At 44.5% G+C, this 21,970-nt stretch overlaps 4 protein-coding genes across 7 annotated transcripts; 3 read left to right on the top strand and 1 right to left on the bottom strand.

The window, feature by feature from the left end:
* Positions 1-1,296: 1,296 nt before the first annotated feature.
* tom1 (target of myb1 membrane trafficking protein) lies at positions 1,297-8,317 on the top strand. 4 transcript variants are annotated; one of them, XM_061090435.1, is made up of 15 exons: positions 1,297-1,449; positions 2,461-2,545; positions 2,655-2,733; positions 2,812-2,961; positions 3,061-3,195; positions 3,286-3,420; positions 4,075-4,191; positions 4,370-4,503; positions 4,611-4,653; positions 4,744-4,852; positions 4,955-5,015; positions 5,654-5,723; positions 6,519-6,581; positions 6,987-7,026; positions 7,595-8,317. In XM_061090435.1, the coding sequence occupies exons 1-15, from the start codon at positions 1,398-1,400 to the stop codon at positions 7,681-7,683; spliced, it is 1,362 nt and encodes a 453-aa protein (XP_060946418.1). In that variant the 5' UTR covers positions 1,297-1,397; the 3' UTR covers positions 7,684-8,317. The 4 variants fall into 4 exon arrangements, with proteins under 4 accessions (XP_060946418.1, XP_060946420.1, XP_060946417.1 ...); XM_061090437.1 differs by lacking the exon at positions 3,286-3,420; XM_061090434.1 differs by having other exon boundaries at positions 2,655-2,961.
* An 852-nt stretch (positions 8,318-9,169) lies between these two features.
* gcat (glycine C-acetyltransferase) lies at positions 9,170-13,713 on the top strand. Its single transcript, XM_061089413.1, has 9 exons — positions 9,170-9,413; positions 10,653-10,783; positions 10,866-10,967; positions 11,053-11,199; positions 11,386-11,540; positions 11,652-11,734; positions 11,839-12,010; positions 12,873-12,994; positions 13,281-13,713. Exons 1-9 carry the CDS (start codon positions 9,191-9,193, stop codon positions 13,430-13,432), a joined length of 1,287 nt encoding a protein of 428 aa, XP_060945396.1. The 5' UTR covers positions 9,170-9,190; the 3' UTR covers positions 13,433-13,713.
* Positions 13,714-14,984: 1,271 nt separating this feature from the next.
* mcm5 (minichromosome maintenance complex component 5) lies at positions 14,985-19,780 on the top strand. Its single transcript, XM_061090403.1, has 16 exons — positions 14,985-15,157; positions 15,827-15,953; positions 16,065-16,193; positions 16,285-16,457; positions 16,549-16,704; positions 16,785-16,954; positions 17,056-17,227; positions 17,312-17,423; positions 17,515-17,658; positions 17,748-17,813; positions 18,119-18,295; positions 18,379-18,491; positions 18,590-18,718; positions 18,812-18,954; positions 19,180-19,307; positions 19,427-19,780. The coding sequence occupies exons 1-16, from the start codon at positions 14,985-14,987 to the stop codon at positions 19,526-19,528; spliced, it is 2,214 nt and encodes a 737-aa protein (XP_060946386.1). The 3' UTR covers positions 19,529-19,780.
* A 147-nt stretch (positions 19,781-19,927) lies between these two features.
* Positions 19,928-21,640, bottom strand: hmox1a (heme oxygenase 1a). The gene is made up of 6 exons (XM_061089618.1): positions 21,591-21,640; positions 21,460-21,518; positions 21,223-21,334; positions 20,922-21,137; positions 20,574-20,846; positions 19,928-20,183 (listed from the first exon to the last, which is right to left on the bottom strand). The coding sequence occupies exons 2-6, from the start codon at positions 21,507-21,509 to the stop codon at positions 19,992-19,994; spliced, it is 843 nt and encodes a 280-aa protein (XP_060945601.1). The 5' UTR covers positions 21,510-21,518; positions 21,591-21,640; the 3' UTR covers positions 19,928-19,991.
* Between the last annotated feature and the right edge of the window lie 330 nt (positions 21,641-21,970).

Genomic DNA, 21,970 nt, shown 5'->3' with positions numbered 1-21,970 from the left:
CAACAATCTGACTATTGACATTATTCTGAACCAGTATCACTCCAATTATAATAACATGAGTCATTAACAAAGAATATCTGACTATTCCTTTAATATTCCTGTTTGGGTCCGATTATGAGTCAGATAAACATAATTTATTCATTTGTTATCAAATCAATACATATAAATATTATAGATAATCAATCACAACCAGGAAACAAGAGTTAATCCAAAGGAGGGAGAGAAATAAGACTAAAAATATACATATACATACACTATGTCATAGGTGCAACTATCCCACCAGAATTTTAAAACCTTAACCTGAAATAGTTTAATGCACATTTCTATCAAACAAAGTTGTTTTTTTCTAATTTTACAAAAGCTTCAACTCTATATTTCTCCATTTTGTTTCCACTCAAACCCAGGACATGTGTCGTCAAGCTTTTGATATTGTGGCATCGCAAAATGCTGTGAAATCTCCAATAGGACGTCAACATATGATTAAGTAATATGTATTTATTTGTCAACAAAATGAGACTTAAGTCAGAATACTTTACGTGTCTTTATTTCAGTCTTATTTAGACTTTTGTCTAAATCTGGTCAATATCAGAATATAGGTGTCATGTAAACGTGTCTGTTGTGTTTCATGGAAGTATTCTAAAGTCATCACAGCAGCACAGCTTCTCTATGATGGATATATCACCCGTATCCATCATAGTTGGCATGAGAAGAAAGAACGAAAGAACGAAAGAACCCACTTCTCAACTTTCAGTGAAATAAGCACCTGGAGCAGCAGGGATGCCTTATCATTGAGTACAGAGGATACACAGTGAGACTCAAATCAAACAGTGCCCCCACGTGGCAGAAAGTCAAACAACACAAGCCAGGAGACGTGGGAAATGTGATCCTGACTCACGGTGCAGGTCCTGAAATCTATCTCTGATCATTTTCATAAAAAGCTTATTTATGATACATATTTATTCATTTAGTACTATTTTATTTCTTTGACTCAAATCACCTACGTCGTAAATCGTAATAATAACAGATGATATTCTACATTACTGTATAAGTATTTATTGTTCATTATTTATGATTGCTTTTTTGCTTCTATCTTTTTTTAATATTTGATTTATTTCTGTCTAGGGTGGACCCTCTTGAGTGTGTGCAGACACGTGCTGTGCCGTTAGGGGGCGCTGTTAGCCGGTGCTGACGTGATACTTGCAGGCTTCTGTCCCTTTAACGGTGACGCAGTTCAACCGGTGGCCCACTTCAGTGCGGTGCTCAGCGGCAGCGGCAGCAGCAGCAGCATCGGTCCGCAGCAGCAGGGAGCGGGGCTTGTAGTGTGGCTCGGCACGGCTCGGCTCGGCTCGGCACGGAACGGCTCGGCACGGCACGGATCGGCCCGGGCACGCCTCATCATGGAGTTCCTGCTGGGGAACCCGTTCAGCACCGCGGTGGGACAGCGGATCGGTGAGAGCTCTTTCATCAGCGATACATTGTATCAGCTCCTCGCTTTGATGTTCGCTCTCTGTCCTTTGATGTGAGATGTGTTTGTAAACATCTGTAATCCATCGATCATTAGCCGACCTGCAGATGTGTTTTCATATCGCATCACAGTCCAATGATCAATTCAAGTTCATGCGGAGTGACAGAGGAGCAACGGCTTATTGTTTGACTGACGCGTCCACTGGACAATGATGGGGCAGAGGCGGGACTTAGAGGCCGGGACACGCCCTCTGATTGGCTGTTATCGTGTCAGTTTAACCTGCAAATTGGTGGGCGGGACCACAAGTGGCCCACATCCTCCTGACCCAAATCTCATTTAAACGACTGGACATGTGTCCTCAATGAAAGCTAGTTATTTAAATTTATTGATATTATATTATATTATCTTATTGTATTTATTTGTTATTGTACATTTTAACTAAAATACTACAGATTTTTTTATTGTAACCTCGACAATTTGAAGTGGTAGAAAAAGATCCTCTCAATAAATCCCTTGATTTAGACTTTTCCTCGTATTTTATTTATCCCTAGATGTCTCTAGATGTTAAACATGTTATGACTTGTTGGTAAATAATAAAACATGTGAGTTATGCTTAGTTAAATAAAAACTGCAATGATCATCTTTGTACAATCTCTAAGCGAGTTTAATATTATATTTTATACTCTATTATTCATATTGTTAAAACCATATATAACCCTTTCTTGCACTTCACATTAAGCAACAGTTTTTTTCTTTGTATACTAAAATGCTGAATCATCTTTAGTTGAGGATTGAATCGTGTGGAAAACCACAAACTTAAATCTAATTTAATTACTAGAATGCTTCTGTTTTTACTGTTGTCTTCCTTCAGAAAATACAGTGAACTTTAATGACTGTGAAGTTTTATGTTCTGTTTCTCTAAGAAGAAACGTTTATCAATTTACAGCTCAGTTTCATATCAGACAGTGCTTTATTTCTTTTTTTTTATTTTTCAGAGTATGCGACCAGCGCCAGCCTCCCGTCAGAAGACTGGGCCCTGAACATGGAAATCTGCGACATGATCAACAGCTCAGAAGAAGGGTGTGTGTCTGTGTGTGTGTCTGTGTGTGTTGTATCAGTCTTTATCAGGTACAAGGTCGTTCTCTGGAGCTTTTCTTGCCTCTGACCATGAGTAATGTTCTGATTACAGCCCCAGAGACGCCGTCAGAGCCATAAAGAAAAGGATCGCGGGGAATAAGAACTTCAAGGAGGTCATGCTGGCGCTGACTGTGAGTGTTGTTCCCGGCTTGTGTTTAGTGCTCGGGTGTCATCAGACTTGTGATCTATTGTGTTCTCCCGGCGTTCAGGTCCTGGAGACGTGTGTGAAGAACTGCGCCTACAGGTTTCACATCCTGGTGACAACACGGGACTTTGTGGAAGGGGTCCTGGTGCGGGCCATCATCCCGAGGAACAACCCTCCGCTGATCCTGCACGACCGAGTGCTCAGCATCGTTCAGGTGAGGAAGGCGGGATAAAAAGCAGGTGTTGCTCTGTTTGAGTTTCTGCGGTTTCCTTGCTCCGCTCTCTGTAATTATCTGTGGTTTTCTCCCGTCTAGGCGTGGGCCGATGCATTCCGCAGCTCGCCCGACCTGACGGGCGTGGTGTCGGTGTATGAAGACCTGCGCAGGAAAGGCCTCGAGTTCCCCATGACAGAACTGGATGGTTATTCCTCAGCTCAACCTCCCAAACAGGTGCAGACTGTGCACTGTGGTTTGCTGCTGCTCATCTGTCGCCTTTTGCTCATTTTCCTTCTGGGTGGTTTCTTTGCCTTTGCTTAGCAGACTGTGCCTGGGAATGGGCCGGCTGTCACTTCTCTGCCTGCTGCGCTGCTCTCTTCCAAACCTCCGCTCGTCCAACCTCAGACCTGTGAGCTTAAAAAGGCTCTGGAGGGAACCAGTGCCTTCACTGCCTGCCAGGTGATGGGCCCTTTCTGCACTCTGATATTTCAATGCACTGTATTTCTAGTAATCACAGGTGTGAGCTTAGATGCTATTTCACAACTTGGGTGAAAATCCACTTCAAGCTGAGCATGCACTGTGTGATTTGAGGCAGATTTTATGCTATTTCTAAGTCCCTAAACTCATTGTAGAGCAGATCAGATGCTCCCGACCGATTATCAGAGGGTCGGATGAATTTCTGACGTGTCAGAAAATATAGACGTCAGGTTTTCGCACATTTGAAGCATAGTTACAAGTCGATTCCCTCAGAATTAGCACATTTTCCCTCAGGGGCTGGCAATAAAGGGGTTCGGAGTGTAGCTAGCGATCAATTTACAACATATTAACCTCGAATTTGCTTTCTCTCTGCAAAACAGCCAAAACTAAACATCCACCTGTGTGTCCATGTCCATATCTGGATGTTTTGGTCCAGAATTAACCCAGAGGAGCCCATGCAGCGTGTAGTTTGAGCAGTCAGGTTGTGCCAGACATCGATCGATGTGTGAGCTGGAACTGAACACTACTGAGGTCGCACAGCGTATGCCCAGCTTGAGTGCCTCCACTTAAGAAATCTATATTTGCTTTTGCTTAATCATGGTTGTGTTTGCTGAGGAAATGCTGTGAATGTTCCAGGTGAAGAAGCTGAAGACGGAGCTGGGAGTGGTGCGGAGCAACCTGACCATGATGTCAGACATGATGAGTCAGCTGGATCCCGTCACGGTGAAACAAGCCGACATGGAGCTGCTGGAGGTAAAAACAAACACAGGATAAAAACATCTCAGTGTTTTCTCTGTTCTCACATGTCCCATCCATTCAAGCTGAGGAACTGTGGGTTTCCCTTAACTGATCTAGCACTGTGCACGTGTCTGTGCTGCATCGTACCCCCACAACCCCCACCCACACATGCTTTGTCTGATTGTATCATTAGCAGCTGTACACAGTTTGTAAGGACATGCAGGACAGGATAGTAAAGATCGTCCCCCGGCTGAGTGAAGAGAAGCTGATCGAAGAGTTACTGGCAACAAATGATGACATGAACTCCGCCTTCACTCGCTACCACAGGTTAATGACATTATCATCACTATTATTAATATTATTATTATTTTACTGCCTTAATATGAACAACATTCCTGTTTCTGTTTGATAATGATCACTTTGTTCTGCTGCAGGTTTGAAAGACGCATAACAAACGGTCAAGATACAACACAGAAGGTAAAAAAACGAATTTGTTACTTTCATCGTTGTGAATTTTCATATTATTGCATCATGAATTGAATTTTTTGTTGCTCTTTGTTTTTGCAGAGTCACATGTACGTCAACCTGGAAGAACTGGATCTCACGGCTGAGTCTCAGGAGTCGGGGGTGGCGTCAGCGACCAGCGACAGTTTGTCCAGTCAGTTGACTAAACTCAGTAAGTTCATCTGTCTCATCCTAATTGTTTTTGTGTCATGATTAACACATGAAGCTTGTAACTGTAACCTCCCTGTGATTCATGTTGTTGTTCTTCTTGCAGGTACGAGTGAATCAGATGACACATTATCGAAAATCAACGCCTCAGCTCAACCAACACCAAGGTACAGAAAATATATAATAAAAATGTTTTTAATATTGTTTTCCATGTCAGCTTTCTCAGAGGTCTGTGAAGGAATCAACTTTTGACAACTCTTCAAAACAAAAGCTCTTTAATTCAGCTTGATATAACGTATGACAGCAACAGGGCTTTACTTTGAAGACAGTGAGGGAGATCAGCACCTGCCGACTCCAGTAATTGTCTGTCTCAATCTGCAAGCAATAATCAAATTATCAAGAGGATCTGGCTGCATTTTGACCCAGTTGCAAACCACATTTTCATTCCAATCGTTCATTCCACCTATTGGATTGAAGGAGGATACTTCAGTCAGTAAGAACAGGACTTGGTTGGTAGCAGACAAACAAGGTTGGAAACCACTAAAGAATCCCGTCTGAATAGCAGCAGGTTTAGTTGTTCAGTCACAGTGTGAAACAGATGTAATCTCACTCAGCCGTCGTGCAGCGGCTCTTTCTGGGTTAAACTCTCAGACACGGCATGAGCAGACATCTTGACCTTTTGCTTTGGGGTTTAATTCTGACTTATTCCGTCTTAAGTCCTTTTCAGTGATGTGGCCAGAGTTTCACCGCGTGTGAACCTTTTAATTATCGGCTCATGCAGCAACATATAAATCCTCTGTTTCAGTGAGAGAAGTGAAGCTGCAGTGGACGGCCTGGCTCAAGCTCTGGACCACAGGCTCCTCAACCCTGGAACGGTGAGCAACGATTCACACGCTTCAATGTTCAGTCACAAGATCTTATCAGCTGACACGATAAAAAATGTTTGTATCTGTCATGTGGACAAAGAGACGTAGGGAATGTTCGTTTGGCTCAAGAGACATTTCAACAATTTGTCACGTCCAGATTTCCCAGGTTTCTGCAGAATGTGTGTTGTGTGTGTAGGAGGAGAGAGTTGAAGAAGAAGTGCTGCCGTCAGTGAGTTTCAGGAAATCACCCGAGGAGTAGACGACTCCTTAGTTTTATTATCATTGTGTAATTTTACTCGGAATGTGTTCTGCTCCCTAAATGAACTTTCTGTGTGTGCACGAAGGACGACAGCCCGGCCTCCACCAGCAGCTCCTCACCAAAGTTAGATTGGATGATAAAAAGGGGAATGGTGGGTCTGTGTCCGTGGTTGTACTGGTTTCACACTGGTTCACTTCTCCACACTCCTGCTGTGTCTGTGGTTGTCATTTAGTTTTTGCTGTGGTCTGGTTTGCTTTTGTTTGGGTTCTTAGGTTCATGTGTTGAGATAAATGACCTTGGTTTGCATGTTTTTTCAATGTGTTGAAGATAAAGAAGATTAAATGTGACTTTATTTTGGGGCCGACGCCTCCTCCACAGCATGATAGTGTTTGGTTTGTCCTGATTTGCCACATTCTTGTCACACCTGCAGCTCAACCGACATTCATGTGCTCTTTTGTTGTTGTTTGGTTGGTCTTCATTATGTTTCTTTAGCATTTGATCCTTTATTACTGGAACTGACCTGGTGCTCTGCTTCCTCTCCTCAGATTCCTCTCAGCCAGGCCAACGTAATGGATGATGTTGAGAAATGGTTAGAGTTGGATGATGAGGTAATGACCTAGTTTTTACTTACCCAGGTCACGAGAACTAGTTATAGGCCGCCCACTCCAACAAGGTTAACTGACCCACATGGTGACATTATATCACTGACATGACAACGAGCAAGTGGAAACCGATCGCATGAATATAACTCCATCTCAAATCTGTGGATTTATTGATAAGTGTATCAACAAAAATATATTTGACAAACACTTTGCTTATCTATTATTCATTTTAAACATTTTAAAATAAATAAATGCACACGAACAGCCTGACAGCTCAGTGACTTGTGTTGGAATAACAACAACTAAAAAACAGAATGAATGAGTCATTTGTAGTGATTTTTTATGTAATAATTGTTATCATCAAATAACCAGAATTATCCTTAAACTATGTCTTTTCTGGTTGTGTTGTAGTACGATGACTTTGAGGAATCTGATGGGGTGACCAGTGAAGGTGAGTTTAATTCCACTTTTTAAAAATGATCAAATACTAAACACCATTTTAACTAAAGGGTTTTTAATTTACAGTATCAGCAGCATCTTTTTATAATTCTCTACTTTATGTAGCTTGTACTTGGAGCTATGGGTGTAATGTGAGGTGGCTTCGTTCTTTACATTTTTAAGTTTAGTTATTTTTCTACCAATTAGTCTTATATCTGCTTGTGAATATTTCCATATTGAACCACCAGGGGGAACTAGAGGCTTAAATACTGGACATCTGGTGCCATATACTTTTATTTTTAGAACCAGTAAACACAGATATCAACTCCACATGGTTCCTGCAGTAAATCTACTTTATGTTTAACAGAATAAATTAGATAAATCTCCTTTTTTATCAGTTCAGCTCTTATCACTACTTAAAACAGCTTGAAAACATCAGTCTAATGGGTTTCTCATTTATTTACAGTGTTGTTTGCATCTTTTCTCATCTGCTTCTTCGTCCCTTAATTCAAATCTGTAATTTTCCTTTATTGATTGTTGGTTGATGAAGAGTTATCTCACCTGCTTGTCTTCTTCTGCAGAGTTCGACAAGTTTCTGGCAGGTAGAGCTAAAGCAGCGGAGCGCATGCCGTCGGTGAGGGCGTCCTCACAGGACACCTCCGAGTCCTAAACTGAACTGGAACCTGCCAAACTAACAACACTCAACACTCATCTGCTCCTGCGTCAGCGGCGGAGGAACGGAGATCTGTTTCAGACCAATAGTTCAATGGCACACTGGATACATGGGGAATTACATCCCATAATTAAGGAAGGACTTTGTAACTGTGTACACTGCGAGTTACAGTGGAGCAAATGTTTTTTTTTAATTGGCGAAGTTAACAGTTAATGAAGAGGAACAGAGGTTTTTACTTGACGTTGCTACGAGTTCGTCCATGTGTGGAATGCAAACATTTGCACATTTTATAAAGTTACATTCCTGCTGTTGGAGGAGAGAGAGGATGTTGTTACAAAGGGTTTTTGTAACATAGATTATGTATTATATCGCTGATAAATATATATGTATATTGTTGAATATAACGTAAAGTTAACTGAGAAGTCCCCTGTGTAAACGTGTGTGTAAGAGAAGCTCAGCTGTTGCATTCAGGATCCGTGTGAAGCTTCACATCATCGTTGATGTAGGATGAGAGAAAACTTGTTTGTTTTTTTAACATCCAATTTCCCATGTTAAGATATTTTACGTGGAAGTTTAACTGGAAGTTGTGACAGACGACTGTCATATATTAAACTAAGTCCGTTAACTGGAAGCTTGTCTTTTTCTTATTCTTAGTGCAAAGTTTCTGTTACCTTCATCAAGGACGTTTTATTATTAGTAGTAGTATTTCACCAGTGTTTCAAAATCAAATATGATTTTTTCAAAACTTGGTGAATGGGATATATGAAGAAAGAATCGGATCTGTACCTGTTAGGTTTATTTGTGAGTTTAGTCCTGAACGTGTTGTACACAGTGATTGAAATCACCTTGGCTCTCATTTATCAGTTACACAAACACTATCACCGCAGTGTTTACTTCACTGAAACCAGCAGGACACACATATTTTAACAGGATACCAGGTCACACATTGAATAAACAAGATGAAGTAGTTTTACCGTTTAAAGTTTCTAGTTTCAAGGTTTATTTGTCATGTGTAAGTGAACGAGAAGAGAGAGATCAGCTCAGTAAAACAACACATTTAAACTAAGTAAGTTTAAATAAAGTAATTAAGCTCAATGTATACAAATGTAATACTATATACATTATACGTTACTTTATTTATGTATTCATGTATTTATTTAATTATTAAGAAGTAAACAACCACCATCTAAAATCTGATTGGACAAGCGCAGCCCACCTTCCATGCAGTCGCCACCTGATTGGCCCGCCACGCATACACCCACTCCTCCTACGTGACGTCAAATTACGGGCTTTAAAACCAACCGCAGGTGGAAGAAGCCCCGCCCCTACCCTTCCTCTGATTGGTTTAGCTTCAGGAACGAAGAGAGATGATTGGTTAGAGCTGAGGACGGATGTGAGAGAAGCCCAGTCAGAGGCAGGGTAGGGGCGGGGCTTCTTCCAGCTCGTGTAGGAATCACAGATTCCTTTCCTCTGCACGTTTCGCTTCATCCACACTTTAAGCGTCATGTCTCTCGGAACAGCTGCCCGGGGTTTGGTGCCCTCCGCCCGCGGGCTGCTCCGGCGGGCCTCGGCCGGGGCTCCGTGCCGGACCTACGGCGCCGTGGCGGCGGCCCGCGTGGTGCTGGAGGCCGAGCTGGACTCGATCCGAGCCGCCGGGACGTGGAAGGCGGAGCGGATCATCACGTCCAAGCAGGGGGCGCGGATCAACGTGGACGGAAGCCGAGGCGGTGAGTTTAGAGGGACAGAGGGGAGATTTACGAGGGGGAGAGCGGGTCCTTAAACGCACCACGCACACAGAAACGTGGCTGTTTGCTGTTGTTGATCTGACTTCGTGTTTTCTTCTTGTGTCACTTCAATCAACTCAATTTAATTAACCTTAAAACACTGGTGGACACGAGCTTGTTGGTTCAATAGGAAGTGAAAAAGTTTTTAATCTAAATCCAATCTAAAATAACTACCTAAAGTCAATAACTACTAACAAATAGATTTGTTATAACAGTAATAATAATAACTGTGATGCCTTTCAGGGAACTCAAGGACAATATATCATGTCCTCTCTACAATACATGAGTTTCTATTGAACATATACCTATTATACTATATTATTTTCATATGTTAAGCTCTCATCGTGAAATCCTCCTATTTTATATTGTTAATACCTTTTTACATTCGTATCATACTGTATACTATTGTGAATTTATACAATACACTTGTTTACATACATCCTTCAAATAGTTTTACATTAGTATACTGCTATTTAACATCCAATGGGGAATTAATGCAATTTTTATACTCATACATATCCCATACATACCTGCCAATATACGTAGACATATATGTCTACGTATATTTCGATATCTCATACACAACACACGAAAACAAGTGAATTTCCCTGCATGGGGACATTATCTCATCCAGCTTCCAGCCAGTGAAGCTGGATGAGGACTGGTGGGATGTGGTCTGGAGATTTGATGAAGATGATGAAGGCAGCAGAAGAAAGTTGGATGGATGGTTTGGATTCGTGGTAAAATACCAGTAAGAAGGAGGTGACAGTGCAGGAAGTGACCAGTTCATGAATCAGAAGTTTTGTGTTGCGCCAACTGAGGGAGACACAGATTCTGGAGAAGTTGCGTAAATAACAAAAAGTGAGCAAACTATTAATATGTGCTCTCAGATACTAATATCTAACCTGTTTGCTGCTCATGGATCCAAACAGCAGGTTGGTGTTTACACTCCAGGATGAACCTTCGCCAGTGTTTGACTCTGCTGATTTATGAACGGCTCTTTGGCTTCTGGTCACGTGTGTTAAATCCCCAGAGATGACTGCGTTGTCACTCTTTGTTCTCATGTGTTGACCTGGTCGTTTTGTTGTGTTGTTGCTTAAATGTCTGCATTTATTATCTTGATTTCATGGACAATCAAACAACCTTCCAATCTTTCATGTTCTCTGTAACTTCCTTTTTCAGACATATTGAATTTCTGTGCCAACAACTACCTCGGCCTGTCCAGTCATCCAGATGTGGTTCAGGCCGGGATCGACGCCCTGAAGTCGCACGGCGCCGGACTGAGCTCCGTCAGATTCATCTGTGGGACACAGGTACGATCATTCCAACACTCAAACTGCACCTTTAACTCGTGCAAGACGATGATTAGAAGCACTGATGATCTGTGATCTACAGGATCTGCACAAAGATCTGGAGCAGAAGCTGGCACAGTTCCACGAGAGGGAAGACTGCATTCTCTACGCCAGCTGCTTCGATGCCAACGCCGGGCTGTTTGAGGTACGACACGCTTTCCACTCTACACTGAGTCGAGGAAGATCTCTCCTGTTGTGCTCAACGAGGCCTCAAATCCCTGTCACCCCAGGTTCTGTTGGGCCCGGATGACGCGGTGCTGTCTGACGAGCTGAACCACGCCTCCATCATCGATGGGATCCGTCTGTGTCGAGCAAAGAGGTTTCGCTACAAACACATGGACCTCAAGGATCTGGAGGTCCAGCTCAAGGAGTCACAGGTGGGTGGATCTCTTCCTGTGCTGCAGGAAACCACGTGATTCAGAATCTGAAACATGCCGTCACCACTATGAGCCAGGCAGGGATGAAGAAGTCCACCTAGCAACAGTTACTAAGGACATCTAAGTGTTGAGGACAGTTGACTGTGTTTGCTTCACTGACTCTTCACCGTGTCTCGTCCTCCTCAGTCGTCTCGGATGCGCCTGGTCGTCACAGACGGCGTCTTCTCCATGGACGGAGACGTGGCGCCCTTACAGGGAATCTGTGACCTGGCTGAACAGTACGGAGCCATGGTGTTTATAGACGAATGCCACGCCACCGGCTTCCTGGGGGCCCGGGGCCGGTGAGTAACGTGCCGAGTCATCCAAAATACAAAGAATATACATTTATATTAGTGTATATTGAAATGGTGGATTAGCTCAGTTTGTTCATTGATGAGAACTGTGACTTGCAGAGGGACGGACGAGCTGCTGGGAGTGATGGACCGAGTTCAGATTGTGAACTCCACCCTGGGGAAAGCACTGGGTGGAGCAGCAGGTCAGTCCTCAACAGCTTCTGGTGTATGATCTGCTCTGAAAGTAGCTTATTGGGATAAGATGTAACCCTCTCTCTTTCTCTTTCTCTGCACTGTTTCTCTTCAGGGGGCTACACAGTCGGCCCGAAGCCCCTCATAGACCTGCTGAGGCAGCGTTCACGGCCCTATCTGTTCTCCAACTCCCTCCCCCCCCCTGTGGTGGGCTGTGCCGCCCGGGCTGTGGAGCTGCTGCTCGCCTCCAATGAGATCGCACAGAGCATGACGGCCAAAACCATGAGGTGCGTTTGTTCTGAGTGGGGGTTGGGGGGTGGAGCTTTGTGCTATTGTTGGTTTTGCTGGTAGCCCAGTGGCAGCTGGTGTCAGCAGTAACAGGTCAAGGTCTTTTGCAAAGTCTTTGGAACATTTTCAGAAATTCAGAAGCAACTTATTATTGTGGTGTCGGCCTTCTGTTAGAAAAGATGTTTTTAAAAAGGTCCATATAGACACAGTTTGCTGAAGGAGGAAATGGAAACTGTAAACATCTTAGTGAAGAAACTGGAGAAACATGTTCATCCTGATCTTAGTCACAAATAAGCTTTAATTAGTGTCTGCAGCTTAGAGGTTCTTGATGAGAAAAGGGAACAAATTTACATTTCCCAGCATCTAGTTACAAAACCTTCCTCGGAAACTCCCACACAACCTTCAGGCCACATTATGCAACTCGCTGAACAACTCGCTGAACAAAGCATTATTCAGAATGAAGGTAAATTAATGAAAGATCTTTATTCTCATTATGCTTGGGTACAATCCATTTGAAGAGACTTCTCTCTCCGGTCAAAGATTGTTCTAGAAAAATATAAACATGTAAATAAAAACAGTTACAGCCAGAAAATTGGACATCATCGAAATCAGAATTTGCAGATGCCTCATCTGGATTTTCTTTATATGGATGTATTTATGAAAAAGTACATGAAGACATGATGTAGCCAAAACAAACAAGAAAGACAAACTTTAAATCAATGCATTGTCTTTCATTGACTCATCCTCACATTGCCTAAAGAAATGTTCAGGATTAACAAGAGTAATTTTACCTTCTGACGGCTGAATGAAGTCCAGCTTGTGAATGTGACTATAACATTTGTCTCTCTGCTGTTTGTTCAGGTTCAGGAACAACATGACCGAGGCTGGTTTCACCATCTCGGGCTCGGCTCACCCTATCAGTCCAGTGATGCTCGGCGACGCGCGGCTGGCGTCCATGATGGCCGACGACATGCTGAAGCTGGGTGAGTCCGGGGGGAAAACCTGAAACCACAGCTGAACATTAGATAAACCCTGTGGGTGTTAAGAGGTAGAGAAGTTTTTCCACTCACCAACCAGAAGGCCGGTGGTTCGATCCCTGGCTCCTCCAGTCTGCATTCAGAACTAGGGCCCAGTTTAAGACCAAACCCCTGAATGCGTGTGTGAATGTGAATTGTAAACACTGTACAGGACCAGATTAACTGTTTATCATTTGAAAAGCGATGAATAAAATGCTCTCTGGCTCTGTTAACTCGCCTCTTCCCTCCACAGGAGTGTACGTGGTTGGATTCTCTTTCCCGGTCGTACCAAAGGGCAAAGCCAGAATCCGTGTTCAGATTTCCGCGGCTCACTCGGACGAAGACATCGACCGCTGCGTGGACGCCTTCATCCAGACGGGCAGGAAGCACGGCGTCGTCTCCTGAGGGCGCCAGGCAAAGGAGAATCAGCCGATGCCATAGAAACCGTGAAGCCTGCTGCCTGTTACTCGAGACCTATGAATGATTATGATGGATATATTGGTTACAGAGGTTTATGTTGTGTATGTGTGTGTGTGTGTGCTTGGCTTAATAAAGTACGTGTGGTTACGTGTGTAGATGTGTATTTAAAAGAAAAGGGCTGTTTACTCCTTATTTCCCATTAATTTAATGAGAGCAACAACATTTTTCAGTTTTTTTTACCTGTCGACAATAGACAAGTTTATTTGGACGAGTCAGTCAAGCTTAGTGCAGGTTGGTCTTTTAATAATTAAGAACATAAAGAATGTAATGGTGCTATTAGACATAACTTAGCATTGTCAGCACTTATCATAGTAAACATTGAACTTATACTTTAAAACTAGTGAAAGAACCAAATATTTTTTTTAAGTTACTAAAAATAAAATGCATATTTTTTTGCCATTGCCAACATTTATGAATGAGTTATGTTGTGTATCATATCATCTCAGTAGAGCTGCTTTGTCGAGATCCAACAGCAGATCTGCAACATTCTGGTCATAGAGAAAATGAAAAACATTAAAGATTTTCAAGTCAAATGTGTGTCTTGCTTATTATTTCTTTATTTGGATGTGTGATCTTTACTGTGCAAAAATGATTAGATTTGGTGACGTGATAGAAACCTTTGGTGAACACACTTATGATATATTCAGTAAAGTATTAAAGAAAAACTAGGATGGAAAGAGTAGATGTCCTTTTTGATGCTGTATTATTCTCTTTTGTCCTTGAACATTGTCTTAGTAGATACTGATAGTAGACTGATACATAGTCTCAAGTATCAGTTTTATTTATTACATTTAAAGAAAAGGGAATTTCTATATCTTGACCCACGTTGGATTATTCTTTGCTGTCAGTCTTTATTTGTCTTTGGTCAGTCTAGCCAGTGATGGACAGTTACTAAGTACATTTACTCAGGTACTGTGCTTAAGTATACAATTGAGATACTTGTGTTAATGTTCAGATCAACTGATAGAAATTGTTAAATTGTCAATAACAGTATAATTTATAAACTGATTAAGTTCGAGGGTTTGTTTTTCTTTTGTTTCAGATCAAATCACCTTTATCTTTTCAGTTCACTTAGTTTTTAAAAACTTCCTCCATGTTTCCTCCTCGTGTTTCTCTTGTACTTTTCGCGCCATCACTACTCACCAGCCCCGCCTCTAACCAATAACCACGCCCAGTTGGTGTCTCTTGAGCCAATAGGAGCCGGCTCTCTTGTCTCTTTCGCGCCACCACTGCTCCCCAGTTCCGCCTTCTTCTCGAAGCCGCGCCTCCTCTGAGTCTCTTCGGCCAATGGCAGGGGGCCTCCTTCGCTCTGAGCCAATCAGATGTCAGAAGAGGGGGCGGCGCGAGAATCGGCTCGCGGGAAACCGACAGGAAGGAGTTGAGATTTTGCCGCGGAACAGAGCAGCTCGTGCTCCGCCACTTTCCTTCCATCCCAGTTTATTTTTACTGAATTCAAAGTTTCCCAGTTCGCTGAAGAATGTCTGGCTTCGACGATCCGGGAGTTTACTACAGCGACAGCTTCGGAGGCGGAGAGGGAACCGGTCCCGATGAGGGGGGGCTGAAGCGGACCCAGATCAAGAAGCGGTTCCGTGAGTTCCTCCGGCAGTTCCGAGTGGGAACGGACCGAACCGGGTTCACGTACAAATACAGGTGAGACTCCAGATGTGGTTGAACAGTGATGGTGTCATGTGGGACTGTTAGGAGGAGGCACGTGGTCTGCAAACATATGGATTCACCGTGAGGCAAAGGCCGAATAAAGCCATGTATAATAATTCATAAGAGATAAACGATGTGGATTCTCTAAAGTCTCTAAAGTAAAAACCCTGATGTCATTAAGCCAAAGTGAGGGAGGACAATATGCACACAGAGTTGCATTGTGGGAAATGTAGGGTTCATAATAACTGGGGTTTGACCCACATCAGGGATTATTCTTTCTGCTACATTTGCATTCACTCTTAAACAATAACATCTGGACTGATGCTGTCACATCTGCAGAAATCTCATCTTCAAACTTGTTCTATTTCTGTGAGAACACTGTCCAGTCGTGTGGCAGCCATTAACAAAGTAGTACATTAGTATTGTCCACGTATCTGACTGTACACTGATCAGTAACTTCTGTTGAAGTTATTTATGAGATATCTTCAGCAATGACTCAAACAGCTCAGACAAAATTCTCTGGAGGTATTTGACTTTCTAAACCAACTCTGAAGTAAAGTTTTTTGACTTACAGTATTGATAAGTATGTGTGGTCCCTTCTCTTCCAGGCAGCATGAGATTTGTTCTCCAGTAACATTCCTGATATGTTTTTGTTTTGTTCAGAGATGAGCTGAAGCGACACTACACCCTGGGGGAGTACTGGGTGGAGGTGGAGATGGAGGACCTCGCCAGCTTTGAGGAGGATCTGGCCGACTGTCTCTACAAGCTGCCCACGGAGAACCTTCCACTGGTGCGTCTTCTACTAAGATCCACATCGCCTCACTTTCTCAGCTCTCTAAGTAAAACTTCATGATTTTCTCTATTTGATTGTTTTCCTCTGACCATTTGCTGTGATTGACAGCTGGAGGAAGCTGCAAAGGAAGTGGCTGATGAGGTGACCCGCCCCCGGCCTGTGGGGGAGGAGACGGTGGAGGACATCCAGGTCATGGTGAAAAGCGACGCTCATCACGCGTCTATCCGCTGCCTCAAGGTAACGACTTCCTTCACCTCCTTTTATGTTTCATCCTTTCTTCCGTTCGTTGTCAACAGCTCGGTCAAATTGTGTTTCTGTCGTTGCTCAGTCGGAGCAGGTGTCTCGCCTGGTGAAGGTGCACGGCATCATCATATCGGCCACACCCGTGAGGGCCAAGGCCACCAAGGTGTGTCTGCAGTGCCGCGGCTGCCGCAACCTCATCAGCAACATCCCTCTGCCCCCCGGCCTGCAGGGCTACGCTCTGCCGCGCAAGTGCAACAGGTGAGTTTCACCAGATCCCTGAGACAGACAGGATTTTACTTTCCAACTCGATTTCCTCGTGTTTAACTCTCTGGAAACTCTCTCGTCTCAGTGAGGGCGCCGGCAGCGTGAAGTGTCCCATCGACCCGTACTTCATCCTCCCTGACCGCTGCGTGTGCGTGGACTTCCAGACGCTGCGGCTGCAGGAGTCTCCGGACGCCGTGCCTCACGGAGAGATGCCGCGGCACATGCAGCTCTACGCCGACAGGTGAGGAGCCCGTTCCACTTTCATCCACGAGCCAGTGCTCCCTGCGACTGAGAAGCTAACCTGTGTGCTCCTCCTCTCAGGTATCTGTGTGACCGTGTGGTCCCGGGCAACAGGGTGACCATCATGGGAATCTTCTCCATCAAAAAAATGGCTGCTGCCAAGACCTACGGCAGAGAGAAGAGCTCCGGTGTGGGCATCCGTGCGTCCTACCTGCGAGTGATCGGCATCCAGGTGGACACGGAAGGAACAGGTGAACATGATTTTCTGCATTAAATCTCTAAATCTCTTGTGTATCTGCGTGGTGCATTCTTGGATGAATTCAGATGTTAATGTGATGTTGGTCTCGTGCAGGACGTGGTGCCACTGGGTCAGTTACACCGCAGGAAGAGGAGGAGCTTAGAGGACTGGCGGCGTCTCCTAACATCTACGAATCTCTGGCGCGTTCCATCGCTCCCTCCATCTACGGCAGCGACGATCTGAAAAGGGCCATCACCTGCCTGTTGTTTGGAGGTTCGAGGAAAAGGTAAAAACATTCTCAATCTCTACAGTGGCTGTAAATCCACCTCCTCCCTCAGGTGTATTAAAGTGTTTACTCCCCGTCCCTCAGGCTGCCTGATGGTCTCAACCGCAGGGGCGACATCAACCTGCTGATGCTGGGAGATCCGGGTACGGCCAAGTCACAGCTGCTCAAGTTTGTGGAGAGATGTTCACCTATCGGGGTAATTATGTTCTCTGGTATCTGTCTTCGTTATAAACTGCTAGATCTTTAAATCCACCCCCTGACACTGAGTCTGGATCCTGTGCCTTCAGGTGTACACCTCAGGTAAAGGCAGCAGTGCTGCTGGTCTGACTGCCTCCGTGCTCAGAGACCCCAACACCCGAGGGTTCATCATGGAGGGCGGAGCCATGGTGCTGGCTGATGGCGGAGTCGTGTGCATCGATGAGTTTGACAAGGTACGAAGAGTTTGAGTCGCAGGAACTGTTTATTAATCTTTTCATTTGTCAAACGGGGTTAAAAACAAACCTCTGCTTTTGTTCTTCAGATGAGAGAAGACGACAGAGTGGCCATCCATGAAGCCATGGAGCAGCAGACCATCTCCATCGCTAAGGTATCAGCCAGATGTTCATTATTGGAAATGTAGTTTGTTTGTTAGCGCTTTTAGACTGCGAAGGGGGTTAGGGTTGGAGTTTCATTGATAAAAACATTTTAGAATGAAAACCAAATTTTTAAGCCATCAAATTTTATTTATTTCATGTCTCTTTCCACTTCAGAGGCTGAGAAATTAAAGTTTTTGTAAATGCTTGTAGTTCTGTCAGCTCATCAGAAAACTCTCAGGCACCTTAAGTACTAACAGGTTAAAAAACACACACACACTGTTCCTGGGGGACTTTCTAACGTGTTGATTCCCCCCAGGCTGGCATCACCACCACCCTGAACTCCCGCTGCTCTGTCCTGGCTGCGGCCAACTCGGTGTTCGGCCGCTGGGACGACTCAAAGGGCGAAGACAACATCGACTTCATGCCCACCATCTTGTCCCGTTTCGACATGATATTCATCATCAAGGACCACCACGATACGGAGAGAGACATGGTGAGGAGGCCGGAGGTTCACCTGCTTTTTAAATCCTCAGATCAAAAGTTCATTCCCTGACAGTGATGTTTGTTTCTTCGTAGACTCTGGCTCGTCACGTGATGAACGTTCACCTCAGTGCTCACACGCAGACAGAGGGTGTTGAGGGAGAGATCCCACTGGCCACCTATAAGAAATACATCGCCTATGCCAGAGTGTGAGTTCATCTGCCTTTACACACACAAAGCATTTTATTCCTGGAAGCCTCTAACTGAATTGGATTTGCTTTAATTTGACCTGGATGTTTGCTCACAGTAAATGTGGCCCCCGACTGTCTGCTGCCGCTGCTGAGAAGCTGAAGAACAGATACGTGGTGATGAGGAGCGGAGCGAGGGAGCACGAGAGAGAGAGTGACAAAAGACCCTCCATCCCCATCACTGTCAGGTATTGTCAACCGCACCCACGTCTGTGATGCACCTGATCTCACACCTCTGACTCTCTCAGGCTCTTATAAACCTTGTGTTTGTGGTTCTTCAGGCAGCTGGAGGCGGTCGTGCGAATCGCAGAGTCTCTGGCGAAGATGAAGCTGCAGGCGGTGGCTGGAGAGGCGGAGGTGGACGAGGCGCTCCGACTCTTCCAGGTCTCCACACTGGACGCTGCAATGTCCGGCAGCCTGTCAGGTGCGTGTCTTTGGTTTGATTTGTTAAATGCAAATACAGATTTCCACATATTGAACAGGGTGTCGCACTGGAACACAAATGCACCACAGAGTGTTACTGAGCTAGAACAAGCTGCTTCCATCCAGTCCACCAGGGGGAGGCCAAACACTAAAGATGGATGATTGTTGTAACTCAGATAAACATTTGAGTTTCCTGCTCTGACGTGTCTCCACATGTTGTGTTCAGGTGCGGAGGGCTTCACGTCTCAGGAGGACCAGGAAATGATCTCGCGCATCGAGAAGCAGATGAAGAGACGCTTCGCCATCGGCTCCCAGGTGTCGGAGCACAGCATCGTCCAGGACTTCACCAAACAGGTCAGTCATGGGGAATCGTGTAAAAACACAGACTGGGGGTCAATTAAGAATAGAGATGCCATTTTGGAGCAGAGAAGAAGTGGCTTCCAAGTCTCACATAACTCTCCTCCCGTCTACAGAAATATCCGGAGCACGCCGTCTACAAGGTCCTGCACCTGATGCTGAGGAGGGGAGAGATGCAGCACCGCATGCAGAGGAAGGTTCTCTACAGAGTCAAGTAGAGCGACCTGCGTCTCCAGTGTCTCCACTATACTGATGCTGATGTAAATAGTTCTTATCTCCATGTTTGTGCTTCTCTGTATTTACCAGTAATCTCTCGTCTCAGTCACGGTGAATGCTCTTCCTGTGTTTGTTTCCTGACTGACTCAGTAAAATCTTAAATCCTGGCAACAACAGTCTCATCAGATGTTATAAAGAAAGTTGTTGGATAAAACTGTTCAGCTGTAGATGCTGTTTTTTTTGTCAATATAAAGATTAAGTGTCTTCATTCTCTGTAAAAAAATTAATAAAGTATTTGAAATGTTAAGTTTCATTTTGTGTTTTTCGTCATTTCAATGATAAAAAGGCAACTCAGACAGTTTTCACTTAGTAAATGTTTATTATAAAATACATATAGAAAGACATCAAGTTGATGGATTCACAGATTCACTTGTGATTGGATCATAAAATGCTTGGACACAACTCTCAGTCGTACTTGTTGTACTGAATGATGAGCAAAGTGCTGGTGGCGGAGACGACAGTGGCCAGAGCGACACACAGCCTCATGGTGAACTGGCTGATCTGTGGAGACGGGAGCACGGCCGCCGCGAAGCTGCTCTGTGATTGGTCCGGTGTCGCCATCGTGACACTCAGCATTTTCTGCAAGTCGTCAAAAACCTGCAGGAGAACGAGATACAGAAACCTTTATGAAGTCGGAGCTGTGCTTGCTCGGCATTTATTCCTAAGATTCACTTCCTCTTAGGAGTTGATGTGAGTTCAGTACTGGTTGTGAATCTGCTTTATCGGACAAGTGTGTGTGTGCACATGCAGGGTTTAGTATCACTTTCCATGTATTTACACAAAAGCACACAGCAGACGACATGTCAAGATAAAGTGTGAGAATGCTCCGCAAGTACTTAGATTATTTCCTATTTTAATTATGATCATATTCAGGTTCATGTAAAGAGAAAAAGCTGTTTACGTGGCAGCATCTCATCTGACCATTCTCTTAGGGAACCTGCCCATGTTTCCCACAATCCCCTGCTGCTTCAGTGTGCGTCTCCTCACCTGGATGTTTAACTCGAAGGCGGCCACGGCCTCCTCCAGCACCTCCCTCCGCTCCTCCTCCTTCAGCTCGATGCTGTTCATGCGGCTCCTGTACAGCTGCTTGAAGCGGTTTGGGCTGCTCACGCCAGGGAAGGAGAAAAACGACAGCCCCTCTTTGCCGCTCAGCCCCAGGGACTTCTGGGTAATCTTCCCCAGAACCTGACCTCCTGAGAGGTCACCGAGGTACCGGGTGTAGGCATGGGCCATCAGCAGCGCCGGGTTCTCCTCACCTATCTGTAGAGTTAAAGCCTGTAATCAGATTGTTTGTTTGTTTTGGAACGATGGATCATGACTCAGCAGCTCCCTCACCTGTCGCAGCCTCTGTTGGTATCTGTGTGTTGCCGCGGGAACAATCACCTTCTTCCTCCAGTCCGAGCCCAGGAAAACCTCCAGGTCGCTTTCCAGAGACTCCAGACGGGCCAGCTCCTGAGGGAAGTAGATGGGTGCCACAGCTGGATGGGTGGAGTTCCTGTCCAGCTCCTCCTCAAGGACCTTGTAGATCTCGTAGAGGGAACACAGCAGCACCTGAGAGATGTGATTAAAAAACACTTTACAGGACGTTGACTGACTTTTCCAGAGTTCACTGATCGGGCCGGAGAGCAGAACTGACCTTGTACTGTGGCAGAGTGATCTGACCCTTCTGGTAGCTCAGCATCAGCTGCGTGTTCTCGGCTCTGACGTGGTTTTCTTTGGTTGCTGCTTTAATCTGCTCCGATAAATCCCTGAAGACAAGACAGGATGCAGGAGGAACTTTTATCATATCTTGAAAACTCTAATAATTAGCTGCCTATAATAAAAAACACAAGTTTCAAAGTTATTTTCAACACATATGACTCAGCTCTCATACCTGCCAACGTCCTCTTTGTCTTGTTTCCTCGCGTGCTTCATGTTCTCCATCTTTGCAGACTGTAACAAACACTTGGTTTTACATTCGATCTGAATGAGAAGCTACAGAACAGTGCAATGTGATTTATTTACCTGTGATCGGAGGGGGGGGTCTCGTCTACTTCGTGCTGTTGGAGGTTCAGCTGTCTCCTCCTCTGAGCGAGCCTACCTCTCAGGCCTCTTTTATACACACAAATGGTGAGTCAGATGGGAAGTGTGAGTGCTGACTCACTTTCCTGCTGCTGCTTAACATGACAAAGCAATGTGTCGATATGCAAGCAGAAACCATGATGGAGCAGAAATCATCAGTTAAGGCTGGAAACTTAGGGTGAATCAGGAATCACTTACCTGAGAATAAATATTGAATTAAGGTATTATAGTATATCTTTCCAATGGCTGATCTAAACCATTTTTAACAGATTTAGTTTGTTTTCTAATGTTTTTTTTTTTATTATTGATTCGTCTTGTTTTTT

Source organism: Limanda limanda, chromosome 17 (genome assembly GCF_963576545.1).
Source record: "Limanda limanda chromosome 17, fLimLim1.1, whole genome shotgun sequence".
In the NCBI taxonomy this organism is placed as follows: Eukaryota; Metazoa; Chordata; class Actinopteri; order Pleuronectiformes; family Pleuronectidae; genus Limanda; species Limanda limanda.
Note: the sequence above shows the minus strand (reverse complement) of the source record. Positions and strands in the feature narration are given on the sequence as shown.

Bases quoted from the DNA above. Each gene is read 5' to 3' on its own strand.
- gcat (XM_061089413.1), top strand. From the start codon at position 9,191: ATGTCTCTCGGAACAGCTGCCCGGGGTTTGGTGCCCTCCGCCCGCGGG. The intron at 12,011-12,872 runs GTGCGTTTGTTC...CTGTTTGTTCAG, and splicing joins ATGACGGCCAAAACCATGAG to GTTCAGGAACAACATGACCG. The intron at 12,995-13,280 runs GTGAGTCCGGGG...TTCCCTCCACAG, and splicing joins CGACGACATGCTGAAGCTGG to GAGTGTACGTGGTTGGATTC.
- hmox1a (XM_061089618.1), bottom strand. From the start codon at position 21,509: ATGGAGAACATGAAGCACGCGAGGAAACAAGACAAAGAGGACGTTGGC. The intron at 20,847-20,921 runs GTGAGGGAGCTG...TTAACTCTACAG, and splicing joins ACCAACAGAGGCTGCGACAG to ATAGGTGAGGAGAACCCGGC. The intron at 20,184-20,573 runs GTGAGGAGACGC...GTTCTCCTGCAG, and splicing joins CCTTCGAGTTAAACATCCAG to GTTTTTGACGACTTGCAGAA.
- tom1 (XM_061090434.1), top strand. From the start codon at position 1,398: ATGGAGTTCCTGCTGGGGAACCCGTTCAGCACCGCGGTGGGACAGCGG. The intron at 3,196-3,285 runs GTGCAGACTGTG...TTTGCTTAGCAG, and splicing joins CAGCTCAACCTCCCAAACAG to ACTGTGCCTGGGAATGGGCC. The intron at 6,582-6,986 runs GTAATGACCTAG...GTTGTGTTGTAG, and splicing joins GGTTAGAGTTGGATGATGAG to TACGATGACTTTGAGGAATC.
- mcm5 (XM_061090403.1), top strand. From the start codon at position 14,985: ATGTCTGGCTTCGACGATCCGGGAGTTTACTACAGCGACAGCTTCGGA. The intron at 16,705-16,784 runs GTGAGGAGCCCG...TCCTCCTCTCAG, and splicing joins ATGCAGCTCTACGCCGACAG to GTATCTGTGTGACCGTGTGG. The intron at 19,308-19,426 runs GTCAGTCATGGG...TCCCGTCTACAG, and splicing joins TCCAGGACTTCACCAAACAG to AAATATCCGGAGCACGCCGT.